Below are 20,608 nucleotides of genomic sequence, written 5' to 3'. Positions count from 1 at the left end.
CACATTGCTCTAAGCTTTGAGTGGGCGAAGGCCACTGTGGAGCTGATAGGGGAGACAGAAAAGGGAGAGGAGATGGAGGATGAGTAGGAGAGAAGGAGACAGAGAGAGATGATAATGAAAAATTGAAGGCAGTGAGGAAATGAGATGTAGGTTTGCGCTCCAAAGCCATACTGTTCAATACGAAAAAGTATGTATCTCCCCGGGGGGATTGAGCTTTTTCAACCTCTTTGAGGTGAGTGTCTCATTTCTCTGTGGAGGACAGAGGCCTTTTAGCCAAAGACCACAGAAATATCTCAGTACGATCACGACTTGAGGACAGGAGGAACCATTACACCATTATATCACTATATTCTCAAATCATTTGTATAAGAGTGCTTTCAGCATTATTTAGGCATTATAATACTTGCAGTATGGCTTTAACTGTAGATAAAACATATATTCTTGCTGCGGGAAAGTACAAATTATTTTCATCCCTCACAGCCTCTTCTGCTGCTCGGCTGACTGTATAAGTCAGTCCATCTCGCCACAAACTGGTTTCTACTTGTCTTGTAAACATTTGAGAAGGGCTACAGTAGCCGAAAAACGTAGTAGTTAATAAAATATGGAGCTTTTTGTCTTTTTTGGGAGAGGGTTAGCCTGCTGCATACAATAATCCAAAGTGATAATGAAGAAATGTGTAAAGGCAAATGACGGCTTAGTGTCCTCCACATTTTTTAACTAGCATATGATATGATCTTTTTTCTCTATTTGTAATAATAATAAAGCTATTATTACTTATGATTATATTTATGGTTACATAACATCTACAGTAGCTATATGTCATTTTGCTGTATATTATACATCATTATTAATCCAATCCCATTGTTAGTTTACTGTTTTTATATCTTATCATAACGATCATTACAACAAACTGAATTCATCACCTTTGTCAAATACAAATGATTGAGCGGGTTGAGATGCACATATTAAAACAAAGTGAAGCATCTCCACACAGTTTCACTGCCTGTCTGCCCGCCTGTCTGTCTATTTATAAAGCTAACCTGTGAGCAGAAGAAGAAGATACACATCTCTGGTACAAAGTGTACCTCTCTGTACTGCATGAGATACTGCCAGAATCTTCTCTACCGTCTTGTTTTCTGTCTTCGAACCTTCAGAACCAATAAATGAGAGAAGTGGATTTCCTGTTGTTTGTAAAAATGCAGGCGTTACATCTATGTGAACTCACACACCATCACTGACGTTTGCATGAGAAGATCTCCAAGATCGTTTTTCTGGGTGAAAAACATTCTTGATTTTTAGCATCATGACAAGCTGTATCCAATTATTTTTCAGTGGGTTTCAGAAAGCTACGAGGACTGAGTCCTGTTGTGGTGCTTCACTGAACTGAATACACCAAAATGACCAAATGATAGCACAGACCTGTGCTGAACATGAGGACTGTGTATTTGTTCTCCATTATACATGTATAAAAAAAAGATGGATGCACACACATACAGCCAAAACACAAAGATGCAGAGGCAAATATTCAATGAGATTCTTTGATTCTGTAACTTTTACTGTCCCTTGGTTGTTTTCCAGTGTGTGGGGACATCCATGGGCAATTCTTTGATCTTATGAAGCTGTTTGAAGTTGGAGGATCACCAGCCACAACACGGTACCTGTTCCTCGGGGACTATGTTGACCGTGGCTACTTCAGTATTGAGGTAAAACCATCAGAATATCATTAATATGATAAGATTATATTGATATAAACTGACATTTGTAACTTTTTGGCTGGAATAACACTTTGTTTACATATTTGTCTTGACAGTGTGTTTTATACCTTTGGTCGCTGAAAATCCTCTATCCAAAGACACTATTTTTACTTCGTGGAAATCATGAATGTAGACATTTGACAGAATATTTCACCTTCAAACAGGAATGTGAGTACCTTTCAGTGTTTACCATATTGTTTTTTTTGCGGGGGATTTTTTCCTCTCTGTCTTGCTAATGTCATGTGTTGCCTGGAGCACTTCTGGTAGAGATTACAAGTAATGCACCTGTCTGTCAGGACTGTCAGGTTAATTCCGAAGGACAGCATAGACATGGGTGTTACAGTTGTCTGTGAACAATGGAAAATTTTTGAGCTGAAAGCAAAGTACATGAAGGTACAGTATACATACAAGTGCACACAAATGCACACATTCATACAGGAAAATTCAGTTACACAAGAGAAAAATATAGAAGAGTTTTTTTTCTGGAACTGTCAATATAACATGTAAGCACTTGATAAATGCTTTTGTTATAAATATTACCTAATCTGTAGGCCTGCATTTGTGTATGTGTGAAGCAATTTTATTACTTTATTTCAAATGTATCTTAACATAACTTAAAATATATCTTAATTATTATTGTACGTTATGATCTTACTGTATAACAAAAACAATATTTCTTACATTTTTTCCTTTCCTTATTACCTCTTTACATACATCTTCAAAAAGAGATTCATCACCTAATTTTTACTTATACATACAATACATGAAAACGTTATGTTCAGACAGTGAACAAACTTTTTTTTCACATATATATCATGTTAGGACTGTCAACACTGATGCAATTAAATTTCTGTCTTCTCTCAGGTAAAATCAAGTACTCAGAGCAGGTGTATGACTCATGTATGGATGCATTTGACTGCCTTCCCCTGGCTGCACTCATGAACCAACAGTTTCTGTGTGTCCACGGTGGACTCTCACCTGAAATACACACCTTAGATGACATTAAAAAGGTAATATCCCTCTACAGTACCAGGTTTTACATTGGTTGTGTGTGTGCATATATTAACCTAGCCTACATTTCTGCTTCTTCATGTGAAGTTGGATCGGTTCAAGGAGCCGCCGGCTTTTGGGCCAATGTGTGACCTGCTGTGGTCTGATCCTCTGGAGGACTTTGGCAATGAGAAAACCCAGGAATATTTCAGCCACAACACAGTGCGAGGCTGCTCCTATTTCTACAGGTGAGCTGTCCCTTTTCCTTCCCTGCACCACTCTGGTCAAGGTTTGTCTGGATTATTCTTGATTATTATAATTTGAATACTGCTGTCTTGCCCGTACTCAGATACGTAAGATCCAGATTTACTAAAGGATGCAGTACTGTGCTGCTTTCATGAATCAATGGTCTGAAACATTGTGTTTATGTCATCTTGCATTGCGAGCAATCACCTGTAACAAGTACATATCCTATACTGTACTGATTCCATTAGCTTGACCCATGTTACATTGTGGTAAGTCTCTAATTACACTTATAGGTTCTGTGTGGAGTTTCCTTGTAAACAAACTAAAGTTATGTTTAAACCCCTGTGGTCTAACAACCATGTTGAGTGCAGTACCTTTCCTCTTACATACAGTTTAGTGAAAATCTTATACAAATATCTCATACACACCTTTGTAATTGCAGTCAAGACCAAAAGAACAAAATGTTATAGATTTTAAAATTAACTAACAGAGCTTTCAAAAACATTTAAGCGATGTTGGTTGATAATGAACCTGGTGACTTGTCATCTTCTTCATACTGTTTCTGCTTCATTAGACTGTGCATTTAGGAGACAGAAGATGAAGCATCGTGGGTCAACAGCATAAATTATCAGTGTTGATCAGATTTAATTTAATCTTTCAAGAGGTCTGATCAGAAGCCTAGCAACAGAACTCTTAATATCAAAAATAGATGTTGAGGTTATGAAATATTAATAGATATCTAGCAGTTACTGCTACCTGAGCATAACTCAAAAAGAACAGAACAAACAACTTAGCACCCCATGATGGCAATAACATTGGAAGGAGACTGTAATTAAGTATATTGAGTGATTTATTGAATGAAACAAATTAAAGAATGAACAAGTTAACATATTGTTAAAGCCTATAGATTGTGTCTATGTCTTGTGGTTAACAACTGTTTTTCATAAGTGGCCGTCTTTTGACTTTCAGAACGGATTGTTACGGACAAAGTATTATCAGGGTGAAACTGGAGTCAAGTAAAAATAGACAGAGAAAGGAGAATGAAATACAAAACATAATAGTGAGGCAAATTGGAAATCAGTTTGTTATGCAACTGTTAAACCTCCGTGGCAGAGCTTGTAAAAGAGGACGGAGCGAGCACTGTCCTAATATTGTTGTGAGAAGGGATAGAGCTGTAGAGGTAGGTGATGGTGAGGCTAAGCGATTAGGTAGCAGTTGTGGTGAGAGTTTCCTTAATGAAGGTTCAGAACAGTACAGACCCCTGTGTGGGAGCTGCAGTTCTGCTCAAATCACATAAGGTAAAGTCAGGAAGATTTATTTCTCCACCGAAGAGAAAATGACATCCTGGACAGTGTGTGCAGAGTAATTGCAGTTCAGGTTCACATTCTAACCCGACTGTAATTTTCTTTTTAGTATATTTGTGGGCTCATGGAGAAGTGTCAGAGGTGCCATTTGCTTAAAATGATATCAGATGAAATAGTCCCACCAAAGTGTTAAAAGCAGAAGTTTCAGTTTCAAACTATATTTCCACATTGGCAAGATCACCTTGTTACTTTGAAACCAAACTTAAAACTGAATGCTAACTTAAATTACATTACTGCCGACCTTTTCCTCAAGTATGACAGGTTTTTAGATTTTTATTTGAATATACAAGCACACTTCAGCTTCAGCAAGAATTCGCTTGCAAAGACATGAAGCTTGCCTCAGATCCTGATATTTTAATAGTTAATGTTATTTTTGTGCAATAAATGCTACTTCAAGCAAGGACTATCTGAAAACTGTTCTTGTTGGAGAGCTCAAGGCTATTTAAACTACTTTGCAACAATAACAGCAACAAATGTTCATTTTGATGGATTGCCTTTATCAAGCAAGTTTCAAGAAACCAAAAGCTGATTTTATTACCACCCCAAGGTGAACTGGAACCAGTGGTTTTGGAAATGAAATGTAAAACTTACAGTACAGGGTAGTATTCTTTGAACAATGAATGATGAAGAGATTCATGGTGTGTTTGAAGAGTTTAACAGCAGCCATGGAGAGTATCTGATACAGCAAACAGCAGCAGGTGATTGGGTCTTAACCTCCTCTCTCACTACGTACTGTTAAATGATCCCTGATAAGAAGCCATCTATTCACAGAGAGAGGAGCTTACTGAGGATTATTCTGTAGATGTGTGGAGGATGCTGCTATAATAGTCATTTATCTCCCCATGGCTTTTTTCTATCTTCACTCTCAAACGTACCTCTCCATCATTATGAGTCTTGCCAACAGTATGTACACAGAGAAGCAGGTTCTCCTGGGGTTATTGGGAACTGCAAGAAAATCTGAAAGAGAAGTAGATGTAGCACTTTGAGAAAATCAAATACAGTGTACTGTAGTTTTTTCACTTTAATCAATAATGTACATTTTTCACAAGTAGCCATCCTCAGAGTTTGAAATTGATGTAGAAACAACAATACAGTGCTTACAGAGATTTACAAATGTCATGCATGCCTGAATTTAGTTTTACTGTAATATTAGTTAAATTGTTGTTAAGGTTTTGCAAACACAGAATGATTCATTTATGTCAAAATATCACATTTTCATGCCTCCCTTTTTCCTTAATAATGAAATTAATACTCATAAAAAAAAATCCAAAAGGAGGCCTTTTGATATAGTTTTTGCCCATTAACCATCTTATATAGAGGCACAGCACAACTGCAGGCTTATCCATTTCAATAATGTGATGTAGTAACATTGTAATGCTGTAACACGTACACTTGTTAAGGGTTTATGTTAGGTGTTTTTCTGTTAAAAAAGTGATTCTTAGTGATTAGGAAAATGGTTATAAACATGTAGTTTTGCTTGGCTGCTACATTTTTATATTGGGTAAAGAATGAATATGATGACCACCAGCCCGACAGATGGATTCTCTTAAAGGGGGAAAAAAACTCTCAGTTTCACACTCACAACACAGCACTTCCATCTCCCCCGCTCATACTCACTTGTCAGATTTCTCGCTGTCCTTCACTCACAGGCTCGCTGACACATAATTGTGTGTTTTGGCAAAAGGGGAGAGGAATGTGAGCCACAGACAAGCAATGTGTATGTGTGTGTGTGTGTTTTCTCTGAGTAATCAATAAATACCGTTGGAGTGAACAAAAAATAAATGAGCGCATACTGTACATTGGGAAGTTTATTTTTATGTTATTACATGACATTTGTCAGCTAAAAATACTGCTCTGTGGCTATGACAAACGTAATCTTAAAAAAGTGTGATGCAAAAAATTTCTGAGTTAGAGATGCATTGTGTTTTTAATAGAAACTGTTATATAAGTCCGGCATTTTGCAGTTTTACCATGGTGCACTGTCAGCCATAGTGAAGAGAGTTACAACATATCCCTGTGAGTGTGTAACACAGCTATTCCTGCAATTTATATATTGGCCACCAAGGGAATGCTAGCCATGTGACCTAGATATATGAGGATGGCACAGTTTCGCCAGGTGCTCAGGGCAAAGCAGTCTCCTTGTTTTTCTTCCGGCACAAACCTTTGAGCATTTAAATATTTTAAGCACTTCTGAAAGTTTGATGGGTCCGTGGATGGCAGTGACTGTAAGGAAGTGCAGGAAAAGATTATTGTTGCTGGGGAGGATGTACTGTCTCTTACTGTTGGTCTGGAAAGAATTGAAGTGACTGGTGTTGAATGAATCAATAAACTGAGAGAAAATGAATCAACAATTTTGACAAGTGATTAGTCATTTCAGTCAGTTGATCAAATATACTGCTTTTCTCTGGTTTATCACTGCAAATTGAATATCTTTGCATTTTATTCAAGCAATTTGAAGATATTGCCTTGGACTGTGAAACTGTGAATGACATTTTCACTATTTTCTGACATTTTTTTATTAACCTAAAGCATAATAGATAATTCAAAGTAATAATTGGCAGATTAGTTGATAACAAAAATCATTTGTTAGTTGTAGCCCTGGAAGTGACATTTTAATAGGATTCTATCAAATACAGCAGATCCTGGTAATAATTGGTAATCTAGGATTACACAGTCTTGCAATCTGTGCCCCGGAGTTACTCAGTGTGTCTCTGGTTTCCACTCAGTCAATCATTGACTTCACATAAATATGGACGACACGTCTCCATTTCCTACTGCTATGTAAAAGTGAAGCCAATTTATCTACTTTCCAGAAGGCCAATTTTTTTTTCCCAAGATGGAAAAGTCATGATCACCCTACTCTGCCTCTGATTGGCTAGCTCGTTGGTTGGATTGGTTAGGTTTAGGCATGAGGAGTGAGATTGGTTAGGTTTAGGGTAAGAATATCAGGGTAAGCCAATCAGAGGCAGAGTAGAACAGGTCATGACTTCACCATCCTGGAAAAAAAAAAAAATGCTTACGGGAGCTGCCATCTTGCTTGTGTGACGTCATTTGGAGCCATAGTCTGCGCAGTAGAGTCGGGGGGTGGGATGACAGCCCACGGGACACAACCCCTCAGCCGTCCCGCCGCCTGACGATGGTTTGAGAGCGGCTGTCACAGCTGTCAATCATGATGTCGTACTCCCTTTTTATATTGTCAAATAACAAATTAAAAACAAAATTATCAGAAAAATGAGCACTAGAACAAACATCAGTGTGATAATAACTACCTAAAATGACAGAAACCATCTTAGGGAAAAATGTATTTGACATGTACTTTGATTTTTTAGTTTGGCTCATGTCCCACCCGGTAACATGGCGGAAGTGGGACTTATGACCCATACTGCAGCCAGCCACCAGGGAGCAATCAAGATGTTTTGGCTTCACTTTTAGGGATCTTTGGGGACGTCCATATTTATATACAGTCAATGGGGTCAATCATCAAAATGGTATTTCACAATGTGGAGTCTGAATTTTAAAATACAATGAATATGGATTTCTGCAAACATTGATTAGCAGAGTGAGACTATAAGTCAGTTTTTATATCTAAATCAACATGTCACACAGCAACTTCTAAAGAAGCAGACTGTCACAATAATAAATTGCTTGCAGCAACAAAATTTGGGGTTAACAAAGTGAAGTCAATGATGTCAGTGACTAATTTACATCTTACATTTGGCGTTTTGGCTCATGCTTTCACCCAGAGCATCTTGTACAATGAGTGTTGAATTCATTAGTACTTTATACACTCTACACTGATTGGATGCACAGCCGCTGGTATGACGCATTCACTTGACTTCTGGCAAATCAGCAATTTTAATGTCAACAATGATCGAAATCATTACAGAAGAAATTACTTATGAGGATGGTTAACATGCAACAAATCAGATCACAAGTAAACTTTTTAATAACATATCTTGAAGAACTACTACCATATTGTGTAACTAGGTCAGTACCTATGACTGGATTTAATGAATGCAGCAGTTGGTAAAAATAAAGGAACCACAAAGGATTTGTCAGAATTCATGACTGGTTGGGAAGCTAATCAAACTATAATCTATCTTCTTTTTTCTAACCCAGGAGACACAGTTTGAAGGAGTGATGCAGTCTCTGAATGACATAACACAATCTTCTAGGTATTACATAAGAACTGTGGTGAGAGCTGCTAAATGGTAGGCTATATTCACACTGCAGCTGGAAGTGTCCCAGTTCTGATTATTCGTCCTTCCTGTGTGACACAGGTCTGATGTTCTCTGTGCAGTGTGCAGTCGAAACTTTTCATTTCTCCCACTGGAAAAAAAAAAGTTCTGGTCCTAAATCCGGTCCAAATCATATTGGGAGTCATGTGGTTTTTATCTTCTTTCTCCATGGGACAGCTCAATGTCAGTCTGGCCAGAAAAATATGAAGGATAACTTCAGCATGAAACCACAGTCAGTCACAAGCAGCACTAGAGAGACGTTGTATCACAAGTAATCAGAGTTTGAAACAAGTCAGTAACAACGGTGGCCTCGGTAACAGACTGTCAGATGGAATGTCACATATTCATTCTGCCGAACTGTTGTTTTTAGTTTGTCAAGGTGAAGGTTTGTTCAAACTAATTATGATAAACTTTAATTGGTTACTTTTTGAAGTGAATGGTAACAAGAGCTGAAGCTAAAGGGTCAGAATTGAGCTTGTAAGCATGCAGTGTGGGGTTTCTGTATAGTGTTGTTTTGACTTTTTAGGTGTCAAGAAGTCATGGATGCCAACAATAACACACAAAAAAATTCATCAATTTATTCACAATTGACCTATTTGTTCCCTAGGAGAATGTGGAAAACTACAGTTAATCATGATAAAAGACTTGATGAATCTGAGATCAATTTAAAATTTTAACTTGCATAGATAGGATTTTAAAAGGTAAGATCAAGTAGAACGAATAAAATAAAACAGATTAAACAGGAGAAAAAAATTACAGCACAGCCATACTGCCCTATAGAGACCTAGTTTGTAGTGAGTCAATAGGAACACCCATCAGCAACATAAGGCGAAATATGTTGCAAAACAATTTAGACACTAACACTCAATGCTCACATTAGTAGAACTGATCTTTCACCATTACATGCATAACAAGCACGGATGCAATATGTTTATACCACACAACATCCAAAAGAAAAAGATGTTAGTTCACTACACAAAATTAATTCTCTATTTATATGCAAATACTGCACATAGGTAAATGAGTGCAGTGTAAGAGCAGCCAGCAAGACATCACCTACAAGAAGAACATCAGCAGCCTCATGTACTAACATTTTAAAGCACACAAACACAACAAAACAGACCCAAGACATCAATACTGACAACATGCATGTTAGCACAAGCACAAACGAATACTTCTCAGTGTGGTTCCAAACTCAACACCACAGACAAAAATACTCCACTTCTGGCTTGATGTGCACCTCTGTGGCTGACCAAACGACCAATGAACAGAGCTGGGAAATTTCAGCAGCAGCAGTTGGAACAAAGACACAAACAGCAAAAAGTTATTCTTCCAAAAGGTTGTCCTGAGGCAACATAAGCTGACTCTTTAGGCAAGTTTGCTTTTAAAATGCAGCACGTTTGCAGCAGTAATAGAATAAAAATAAAAATAATTGGTGGAGCATCGGCAGCTTAAATAGACCTTCTTATTGCAAAGGGTGCGTTGGATGTATGTACAGTATGTTGCAGCTTTGCTTGTTATTGACTAGCTCGCAGACTTTGCTCCCTCTCAGGCACATTTCCTGTCAAGTTAGAGCTGGGGGACAGGAAGCTCTTACTGCCGCTTACTAGGCTATTTCGTTTTGTACTGCAACAGGTAGCAGTTGAATTGGTTTTTCACACACTTGCATCATCCTCAGCAAGGCTTTCATAAATGTATTCATGAGTGATAAATCTTTGTTGTTTCATTTGCTGGTGAGTGAAATTATATCAAATTAGTGATGACATTCTGTTGTGTGGATGGAAAAAACAAATTTAGTCAATTTATGATAAGATTGTTTGCTTAATTGAGTTGATTTGTTCTCTGTCATACTGATGCTTGCTCTGCACTGTTACGTTACAGTATACTGTATTAAAAGCATGACATTTTTTCAGTGACATCTCTAAACCCAATTTTTTATTTTCTCTTCTCCAGTTATCCAGCTGTATGTGAGTTCCTACAGAGCAATAACCTATTATCAATTATCCGAGCGCATGAAGCACAAGATGCCGGGTATGTTCACTTCAACACACATTCACATAAAAAGACACACAAACAAAAATACAATAGATACATACCTACATATGTAAGAACAAGCCTTCAGAACTGCCTTCTTTCTGTCTTTACCGCCACTTGACGGCATTAAAGCTACCGGATGTACCGCAAAAGTCAGACCACTGGATTCCCATCCCTCATTACCATCTTCTCAGCACCAAACTACCTGGATGTTTACAACAACAAAGGTCAGATAATCTCTTTGCTCATTTTATACCCATCCTTGGTTCAGTTTACAGTTTCATTTGCAGTTCTGTCAGTTACTGCTCGTGTCTGTATGATATTTTTGCAAAGTAACAATGTTTTTTTTCTCACTGAAATGTGCCTGAATGATATTGAGCTATGTGAAATGAATATATTGGGCTAAAATTATCAACATTTTACTTGTGAGTGAGAAATATATTATGGAAGGTATTTTTATCTGTGTTTTTGTTGTTTGCCATTCACCTCTATTTGGTGCAAGATCCTATGCACAAAAATCAATTATTCTCATATATCATATCATTTCTATTGCTATGTAAAGCAGACAGGCCTTTAGAGATTAATTTGCTATAACATTTAATGTTAGAACTGTCAACTTGGTGTACCTCTGGCCTTTTAACTGCATGTAGGTTATATTTTACAAAAAACAAATGGTTCATTTGCATTTTAGAACCCACAAAAGGCAGCTCTTACATCTGACAAAATGACTACCGTGGGGTGGTCTGACTTACTTATTAAAATGGTTTAAACAGCATAAACTGGAGTGTATGTGGCAATGTAGCTGCATTTAGCTTGTGAACAGGCATAAGAATGCATTAGGGAGCCCTTGTTTGTTTGTGTTCTCAGATCTGTGTCTTGGTTGCCATGGGCTATGGGAGATGGGGAGCGTGGGAGGGACTGTCGGCATCGCTGACTATCTCCATGTGGCTTTATCCCTCTTGATGTAACAGTGTCAGCAATCCCTGGCCTCAGCTAGGCCATCTAGTGGTTGATTTGTCCCATTTTCTGCTCGCACAGGCTGCATATACAGAGGAAGCTGTGTGGAAAAATATTAAACTGAGCATCATCACTGAACTCGAATATATTTGAAGAGAGCATAGTTGAAATATAATTATGCGTATGGCTATAAAAATATGCCCTGCAAAGATCCTGCACAGTGCACACCATAAAACAAAATGACAGTCAGTTTATGTGCTGTGCAGTCTGCCATTGCTCTGAATGTTTTTCATTATGTAAGTATAGATTGGGATAGAGGGATAGATTTAACCACATTACAGCCTTTCTTTTTTTCTGGTAAATGTTCGTAAAAACATCAGAGGATGTATATTGAATTGTATTAGATATTGCTTTAGTAGCATAATAATTCTGGTGCAGGCTATTAACTAAAACTGCTTTGGTCATTCAGTGTTCAGTGTACAGCAGCTGCAACAGAGACCTCTTTAAAGGACCAGTGTGTAGTATTTAGGGGATCTAATGGCAGAAATGGAATATAATATTTATAAGTATGTTTTAATTGGTGCATAATCACCTGAAAATAAGAATTGTTGTGTTTTCATTACCTTAGAATGAGCCATTTATATCTACATAGGGAGCAGGTCCTCTTTCACAGAGCCCGCCATGTTGCACCGCCGTGTTTCTACAGTAGCCCAGAACGGACAAACCAAACACTGTCTCTAGAGAGGGCTTTTCACATTTTTCACGAGTTTCGCGGCCACTTTAAGTTCTCCTGCATGCTTGGAAAGGGAGGAAGAGGGAAGGGGTATTCAGTTGGTTGCAGTCTGCAACCCCACCGCTAGATGCCACTAAATCTTACACACTGGTCCTTTAAAGTCAGACTGGCACCACATAAGTACTACAAATTGGTTTTAAAAGAGAAAAAAATGCAGTGAAAAAACAGTGAATATTTGCCTGAATTGTGAATATTCTTCAAGTCCTAGTGAAGGTGTATCTATCTGCTTCACACATGTGCTCAAGTAATTCTTTGGTTATTATGCTTTAGCAAAGATTGGGTGTGTATGTGAATGTATTTGCCTCTGCAAAACATGCCAATAAAGGACTGATGCTTTGCAACCTTACCTCTCTGCAGAGAGTACATACTGCCTAAATACAGTACATCATTACATGTACTTGTCAGTTTTCTCTGTATCCTGAAGATTCCTTTCAACCACATTGTGTACTTTGTGATGCCTTCATGAGCCAAGCAATAACAAGACAGACTACTTTTGGCTCTCTAGACCTCAAATCTTTGTGTTTATCACATACAGCTATGAGACTCTGGTTCAGGAAATCTAGATTGACTTATTATTGTTTAGCCTGCTGAGTTCTACATACTCTACATATATTATATTATTATACTGAAGTATTGATGAATTACTACTTTTTGTGTGTAAAAAAAACTGTAATATAAATCTATAGAGTAGAGTAGAGTTAAAGATTTGAGTGGACAATTTTACGCTACTGTATCTTTTCTGCTTTCCCAACAGCTGCTGTACTGAAATATGAAAATAATGTCATGAACATCCGACAGTTCAACTGCTCACCCCATCCCTACTGGCTGCCCAACTTCATGGATGTCTTCACCTGGTCTCTGCCATTCGTTGGAGAGAAAGGTTTTTCTAGAATAAAGTCTTTTTATATCTGTCAAGTGTTTTTAATCCTAATATAATTATCTGTTATCTCTATGCTCAACTCTTTCCTACACTCTGTTTCCTCCCCAGTCACGGAGATGCTGGTGAATGTGCTGAGCATCTGCTCTGATGATGAGCTCATGAATGATGAAGATGAGATCTTTGATGGTAAGAAGTCCTCTTAGTAACTATTTCATAATTTATCATTTCTGTTTAGCATTAGTTCATTGTGGGTTCAGTTCAGTCAGAATAAACTAAATTGTTTTTTTCATGGAATAAAATCGGCACATTTGAGCTGTTCACTTTCATATCTGAACTATCTGGCTAAGGATTTTAAGCTTCCTTTGGCTTTTCATTTGTTTTTACAGAGGCTTCGCTGTTAAATGCTGGCTTCAATTCATTGCTTTTACAGTACATGCCATTAATTATCACTTGATCTTGATAAGTTAATTAGGTAAAGCTCTTAGCCCACTAAGACAATGTCTATTGCATCAGAGAGGCCAATAAACACAGTTTCTTATTCATTACATAGGACTATAATGACAGAATCGACATTACAGTATACAGTCAAATTGGCATATAATTACAGTACTAAACAGTTTCTAATGCATTACACAGGCTTATAATACAGTATCTATTGTATCACTATGACTTTTTTTTTCTTTGCAGCCAATGCAGCTGCAGCACGCAAGGAGGTGATCAAAAACAAGATCCGTGCTATTGGGAAAATGGCCAAAATGTTCTCAGTTCTCAGGTAGACTGTAGTTTATGTTTGTGTGGTGTTTGTGAAGGTATATATGAGTCTATATTGTCAAAATGTGAGACTGTGTCAGGTGTGCATGTGTATAAACTGTTGTCAGAGTGTTAGCATAAAGTTTTTATTCCAGTTTGATCAGGGTGCAGTGAAGTTTTCTGACCTGTTTACCCGTGTCTGTGATTCCTGCAGAGAGGAGAGTGAAAATGTGTTGACGCTTAAGGGCCTGACGCCCACTGGCATGCTGCCGAGCGGGGTTCTCTCTGGAGGCAGACAGACACTGCAGAGTGGTGAGTACAAGGCTCGGCATAAGCCTCTTCTCTATCTTTTCCTCTATCTTTTTTTCTTCGTCACCAATTTTTGTCCTTCCATTGCTCTTATTTCTCTTTCAATCTTTCTCCCTGTGTCTTTAATATAGAGCAGCCAGCAAGCTTTTTTTGTAGCCTCTTAGAGGTGCTCTTATTACATTTAGGCTATGGAAGAGGAACCTAATGTTACTGCTGTCTGCCTACAGTAACACATTTCAGAAACCACAGAACACAGTGTAACACATGCATCACAATCATCGCTACAGGGACAATTTAAATTGTGAAACCATTTTAAAATATCTAGTGCAAGGCTAGTACAAGCACTGCAAACACTGTCCACTTACCTAAAATCTTTTACAATCTCAACTCAACCTGTTACTTTTTCCATATCTCTATCACTCTCTCTCTTTGGATCTATCTTTGTTATTTCTCATATGAATTTTCTAACCATTGACTGACACTTAATTCTCTCAGTATTAACGCATGGCGCTCCTCCGAGTTTGGCTCCATTGCCGCTGAACATGTATATCTCATCTGGTCTAACACAAGCCGCCTTTTCACCGGGGCTGCATTTTACATTTGCATGGCTTTATCAGGAGTAACCTGCTCCCCTCCTCCCCCCTCAGCCACCATTGAAGCCATTGAAGCCGTCGAGACTCATGATGAGGACAGAGAAGGTAAACCTGTGCCCCCTCACCCCCACCCACCCCCACCCCAGTCCTGACATATTGTCATGGTTTCCTGCCATTGACATTGTCCATGCACACAACAGCTCACACAATCAAAACTCCATCAAGCAACATTTCACGGAGAGGTCTGATGCTGGTATGGCTGGCACTTTACTTTGCAGTACCAATGATTAAAAAAATGCATTTTTAATGTTAGAGAGATGGAATAAATTTAGAACTGATGACCATGAGTTGAAAATATTTATTTATTGAATAAAATAGTGAGAGAATTATGCACATTTTGTAAGGAGCTGGTGTCTAATGGGTGAGGAGAAACATCTTTGGGTGCTGGAAGGATTCAGAGATGCTCAATCACACACTATTAGTAGTATTTGCTGGGTGGGAAGCTGGTGAGGGATCTGAGGCACCTGAGATCTGAGGAGACAATGTGCATCTTTTGCGTTTTTTATAAAATGGCAGGTTCCTCCATGTGTATCAGTCTACTCCTAGCTCCCATCCACACTCACTGCCCATTCCAACATAGAGAGACTTAGCATCAACAATGACTGTAGCACACACTGGGAATTGGCCAAACTGGGGTAAAAGGAGGAAAAGGAATATCTTTCTTTCTAAGGCATCAGGAGATGTTCATGATAAATTTGCAACTGCAAAGTCAAGTGCTGCAAGAGATGCATGACTAAAATACTACATTGTATTGGGTTTGGCTTGTAAATGGCCTCATCTGGTTCCAAAAAGCATTGCATGCACAATAACAAGAAACAGACCAGAGCATCGACATGAAATATGCATCTTGAAGCCTCAGTTCCTCGTGATATGTCTGAGGTAATCACTGGTCACTAACCAAGAAGTTGTGAGACAGAAATTTACACTACTAGCACAAATATATTAAAAAGAATCTACATGTATGTCTTATTTCAAATAAGTGACAGGATGGTAAACATTCACACTGATTATGATTAGAAATGTATTTTGGGTTTTTTTCACAGTGAGGTGAAACAAATGTCTTAGTTGGCTGCTTTTGTTGCTTATGTGTTTGGATAACTTAGAATTTACAATGATACAGGACTTTCTGGACATCTTTCTTCCTTACTTTGATGTATTTTCTGTTGAAACGGGACACTGGGGTGGGACATGATGCAGTGAGACACTTTCAAATGTTTAAACCAACAAGATATAAGTTGTGATAATGGCAGTTTTATTTAATGAAAGAGGCAGACCAGTCGTACACAACCTGCACCGCTTATAGGAAAGGAAAGGAAAATAATAGAAGCTGCAGTTCAAACAGGTAGATGGCATGTCGATGTCGCCTCATTTCCTCCTACAAGCTAAAAGAGTCAAATGTGCTTCCATTTTAACATGTGCGCCACCTGCTGGCAAGAACTGTTACAACTAATTTTTTTTGCTTTTATGTAGTGTTTGTGAGTGTTTCAGCTGGCACATATGGCACAAGGAAGGTGCAAGTGTAAAACTGCAGTAGCTTTTACTTTCTGCCATGTCAGTAATTGTCATGTCATGTCAGCTGCAGAGAGAAAACTGAATAGCATATACTGGTAAGTTAGTATGTAACAATCAAACCAAAAAATGTCATATTTTAATGGCCAATTCATACTTTCTGCATCCGTGTGGCTGCAAGGGTCCACGTTAATCTGCGTGACGTAAATGTCGTCTTCTGCCTATGTCTGCGAGGGTCTGCGCAGCCACTCTGCTTACGTCCGTGTGCAGCCCAAACACATCAATTACGCATGTGCTACAAAAGCAAACTTTAGGTTACTTGCGTAATTCTCTGAATAGCATGAGTGAAGAGAACAGGAATGCCTGTCTCGTCTACTGTATATATGTACTGTATTCATGTTCTCATTAAGCTGTTGCTATTCTTTTTTCAACTTTTTCCCGTTGTTCAGCAACAAACAGGAACTCCTCAGCTGCATTCAAACTCAAAACAGTCCTGTATAAAACAATACAAGGGGCTGTGTTGGAGTGGGCATGTTGTTTAAGTGTCAGTGAGACAATTAAATACAATCCAGCAAGTCCAGATAGAGTAACAGATTATTGCGTTTAAAGGCTGATCAGAAAAACACTGCACGATGGTTTTTAATACTCAGACTGGATTTTACAACTCTGCTACCGTGTCCGCAGACCTCTAAATAAAGTATGAATGGAACTGCGTGCACATCCGCGGTCAAATCCACAGCTGTCCGCGGAACGCATAAAGTATGAAAAGGCCTTAAAGCATCACAGTCATACAGTATGTTTAGTGCACTGATCCGTTATTGAAATAAGCTCCTTTATTCCTAATTAAGATTGACCTATTATGTATTCTTTGGATGGGATGTAATACATGGGGAATCCCAACAGCAGTTTAAATATTGGGGTAAATAATTTTAGAGATATACTGAGATTGTATTATTACAAGGTGAGTCTGATCCTTTTATATGCATTCTCTTCCTTTTCTCTCCAGCTATCCGTGGGTTCTCCCCTCAGCACAAAATCACCAGCTTTGAGGAGGCTAAAGGCCTGGACCGGATCAATGAGCGCATGCCACCTCGCAAAGATGGGGTGAACCACGTGGGTCACTCCATGGGAAAGATGAATATGTCAGAGGCAAACGGCACGGATGACAACAGCAACATCCAGTGATGTGCTGTCTGAGCCTCAGAACCATGCTGCTGTTGCGCCGTGCAGCAAGACATTGCCAAATCGGAAATTCAGGCCTCAGAACATAGAAATAAAACAGGCCCACAGACAGAACATGAAATCTGCAGCAAATCTAAAACGGGCGAAAAGGTCATTTATTTCATGACAGTATGTCACCGCACAGTTGGGGGAGGGGGGAGCTGGGGTTCACAGCAGGGGGCAGGGATAAGGAGAGGCCAGCGGGCTGCAGCTTGACTGAAAGAGTGTGGTTGAAAGTTGTGTCTGCCTGTTGTTCCCTTTCTCAGTTCAATTACAGACTGCATTGTTGGGGGTTGTGTTGTTCTGAGTGCTGACAAATGTCTGCTCCTTCATTGCAGGGCCTGACAGAAGACATAATTGCAGTATCCATGCCACACAAATCATTTTACTGTTTTATAAAGTGTTTATTATGAATCACTCACAAAGTCACTTCATGAGGAAAATAATCTTGTTTACCAACATGTTTTGCAAGTATTAACAAGTCACAACACTGTGTGAAAGTAAAAAGAAAGGAAGCAAAAAGTAAAATGTGTACCTTGTAAATCTTGCAGTGCAATCTTACCAGTGGACTTTAATTTATTGATTTACCTTGTAGTAAGATGCCATCATCCTGCAAGGGAAAGAGTGCACTGTCCTAGCCACCATCAAACTCCACCTTACTCTCAGCACTCTCCACTACTGCTCCTTTCCTCACCTCCCTCATTACCAGTCATCTCCTAGCAAGAAGTAACTTGGAGGGGTTGAGGGAAGAAAGGGAGGGGATGAAAAGAGCTCACTGTAGGTACCTCAGCATCACAGATAAAACACCATCATTAATATCTGAAAATGTCCTTAAAAGGAATTCACTATCCCATATGAACATGCAACTTCTTATCAATGTCCATGTTAAGTGAATTTCAAAGGGTTATATTTTTATCCAGACCATCCTCAAAGTTATTTTCTTCCTCTTCATTAATTGTTAAAGCAGCTCACATCAGAGCAGCACGGCATTTGATCAAGCTATACCTCGCACATGTTCAGATATCATGCGATTCACTCTCTGGAAAAGTATACACTTGAGCATCCTCTGCTGAAAGGCTTGGATCGTGGTTTCCTCATCACTTCTGCATTGCTATTGACTTGGCAACAAAGCGGCACTAACACCCGTTTCTGGACCCACAGAGGAAAAGAGTGACTTTGAACTTTTGAACATGCCCTGCTGTCACGCACTACTTGATTATTTCTCACCGGCTTTGTTGCTAAAGCTAAAGACAGTCACTCAAGTATACATTAGCACCCTTTGAGTTTTTGCACATATTGCTGTGCTGCAAATTCAATGAGATTTCATGCCTAAGGTCTACAAAAAGTACTATATCAGAGTGAGACGGAAATTCTACAAATTTGTGAATGCAGAAAATTAGAATATATCCCTATTTTACCACATACATTTGAAATAAATAGGCTTAGATCCATCCTGACATTTATGTAGGGGATTTGAAGAATGAACAAAAATGTGGATTATCTTAATTTAAACTTGTCAGAAGCAATTCCTTAATGAAAACTGAGCACATTATGGACCAGACTTTTGGTTTATGAATCTATCTATTGCATCTAAGTGTGTTAATCATCCTGCTTCCCTGTTTTTCAGTCAGTTTTTCTAATCCAATTCTACAGTAGAATTCAGTGGAGAAACAGGCGGAGAAAAACTGCACTGACAAGTGAAAGTGAAGCAAACATACAGTGATCCAAATAAAACATAAATTTTCATGTCCAAATATTGTGTCAAATACTTTGAGGAAAAGTCCTCTGTATCCTAAAATGCATTGTTGCACTGAAGGGGTCTTTCTGACTGATAGAAGAAGAGAAATGAAACAAAATATTAAAACTGGTTCTGTGAAAATATATAATTTGGAAAATCCCACTGAAACCACAAACTCAAGCAACGCATACTATCACATAAATTTCTAGAATTTCCTTTCTACATTAATATTTTTTCTACTTTATATTCCATCTTTCTATTTAATGATAAAGGTATGTGAATTAAGGATGGACAAAAACAGTGATTTTTAACACAGCATCTATGGTACGGAACGCATCAATGCATGCAATTAAGTTCCTAATTGTTATGTGAGATTATAATTGTGATACTGTAGTTGTGTTTCAAATAGTAAACTTGAATTATTTTATTTTTGAATTATATTTGTAGTTTCATTTGTCTTGTTTTATAAATTTTATATATAGGCTTCCTTTGATTGGTTTTGTCCATTTTTTTTCATTCTGTTATTTATTACCACTGCTTTTAATTTTATATTGAGTTCTTGTATGCAGAGATGCCCTTCTAAGGTGTGAAGCCTTGTGTTTATTTTTCTGTTGTACTGATGTACAGAAAATGTTCAATAGTGTGAATGAATATAATCTCAGTGAAAAGCAACTTTCAGGCTGCCAAAGCATGATAGCATGGTTTTCAGATGTAAATGAATTGGACACAAAGAAAATCATGTGTCACACTTACGTTTAACAGGAAACATTGTACCCTGGTTATATTTACTGCTGATATTATTATTGTTACAATTTAGCTTATGGTTATTTTCCTTCCTCTGTTTCTGGTTCTTGTATGGTCTACATGCATATTTCAACAAACAACTATAATGGGTTTTATCTTGCAACATTTTTTATTATCTCTGGAAATATGTTTTGGCATTTGACTTCCTAAATGATACACACATTGTAAGCATGCCCTATGGGACAAATCACATTTTTTTACTCTTGAATAAAATATGCATGAACAAAATGTTGTTGCGTAGTTTCTTAATCACAGAGAGAATTTTCACGCTGACAGACATCTAGATATAACTCCTCAAATACATAAATAGTTTTTATTTGTGTACAATGTCGTCAACATTGATTTTTGCATTGGCTACACACTAAACT

The 20,608-nt window shown here is 38.1% G+C and overlaps 1 protein-coding gene across 1 annotated transcript in view; it reads left to right on the top strand.

Moving 5' to 3' along the window:
• Positions 1–20,463, top strand: part of ppp3ca (protein phosphatase 3, catalytic subunit, alpha isozyme) — a 32,935-nt gene extending 12,472 nt beyond the window's left edge. Inside the window, exons 3-14 of the mRNA XM_044371556.1 lie at positions 1,579–1,703; positions 1,811–1,922; positions 2,619–2,764; positions 2,853–2,992; positions 10,546–10,623; positions 10,759–10,853; positions 13,131–13,256; positions 13,365–13,442; positions 13,944–14,028; positions 14,221–14,318; positions 14,963–15,013; positions 17,484–20,463. Of these exons, the coding sequence (XP_044227491.1) occupies positions 1,579–1,703; positions 1,811–1,922; positions 2,619–2,764; positions 2,853–2,992; positions 10,546–10,623; positions 10,759–10,853; positions 13,131–13,256; positions 13,365–13,442; positions 13,944–14,028; positions 14,221–14,318; positions 14,963–15,013; positions 17,484–17,662 (1,313 nt within the window). The 3' untranslated portion in view covers positions 17,663–20,463. The remainder of the gene's footprint in view (positions 1–1,578; positions 1,704–1,810; positions 1,923–2,618; positions 2,765–2,852; positions 2,993–10,545; positions 10,624–10,758; positions 10,854–13,130; positions 13,257–13,364; positions 13,443–13,943; positions 14,029–14,220; positions 14,319–14,962; positions 15,014–17,483) is intronic.
• Positions 20,464–20,608: the final 145 nt, after the last annotated feature.

The sequence above is a fragment of the Thunnus albacares genome, chromosome 13 (assembly GCF_914725855.1).
Source record: "Thunnus albacares chromosome 13, fThuAlb1.1, whole genome shotgun sequence".
Taxonomy (NCBI): Eukaryota; Metazoa; Chordata; class Actinopteri; order Scombriformes; family Scombridae; genus Thunnus; species Thunnus albacares.
This window is presented reverse-complemented; position numbering and strand designations above follow the sequence as displayed.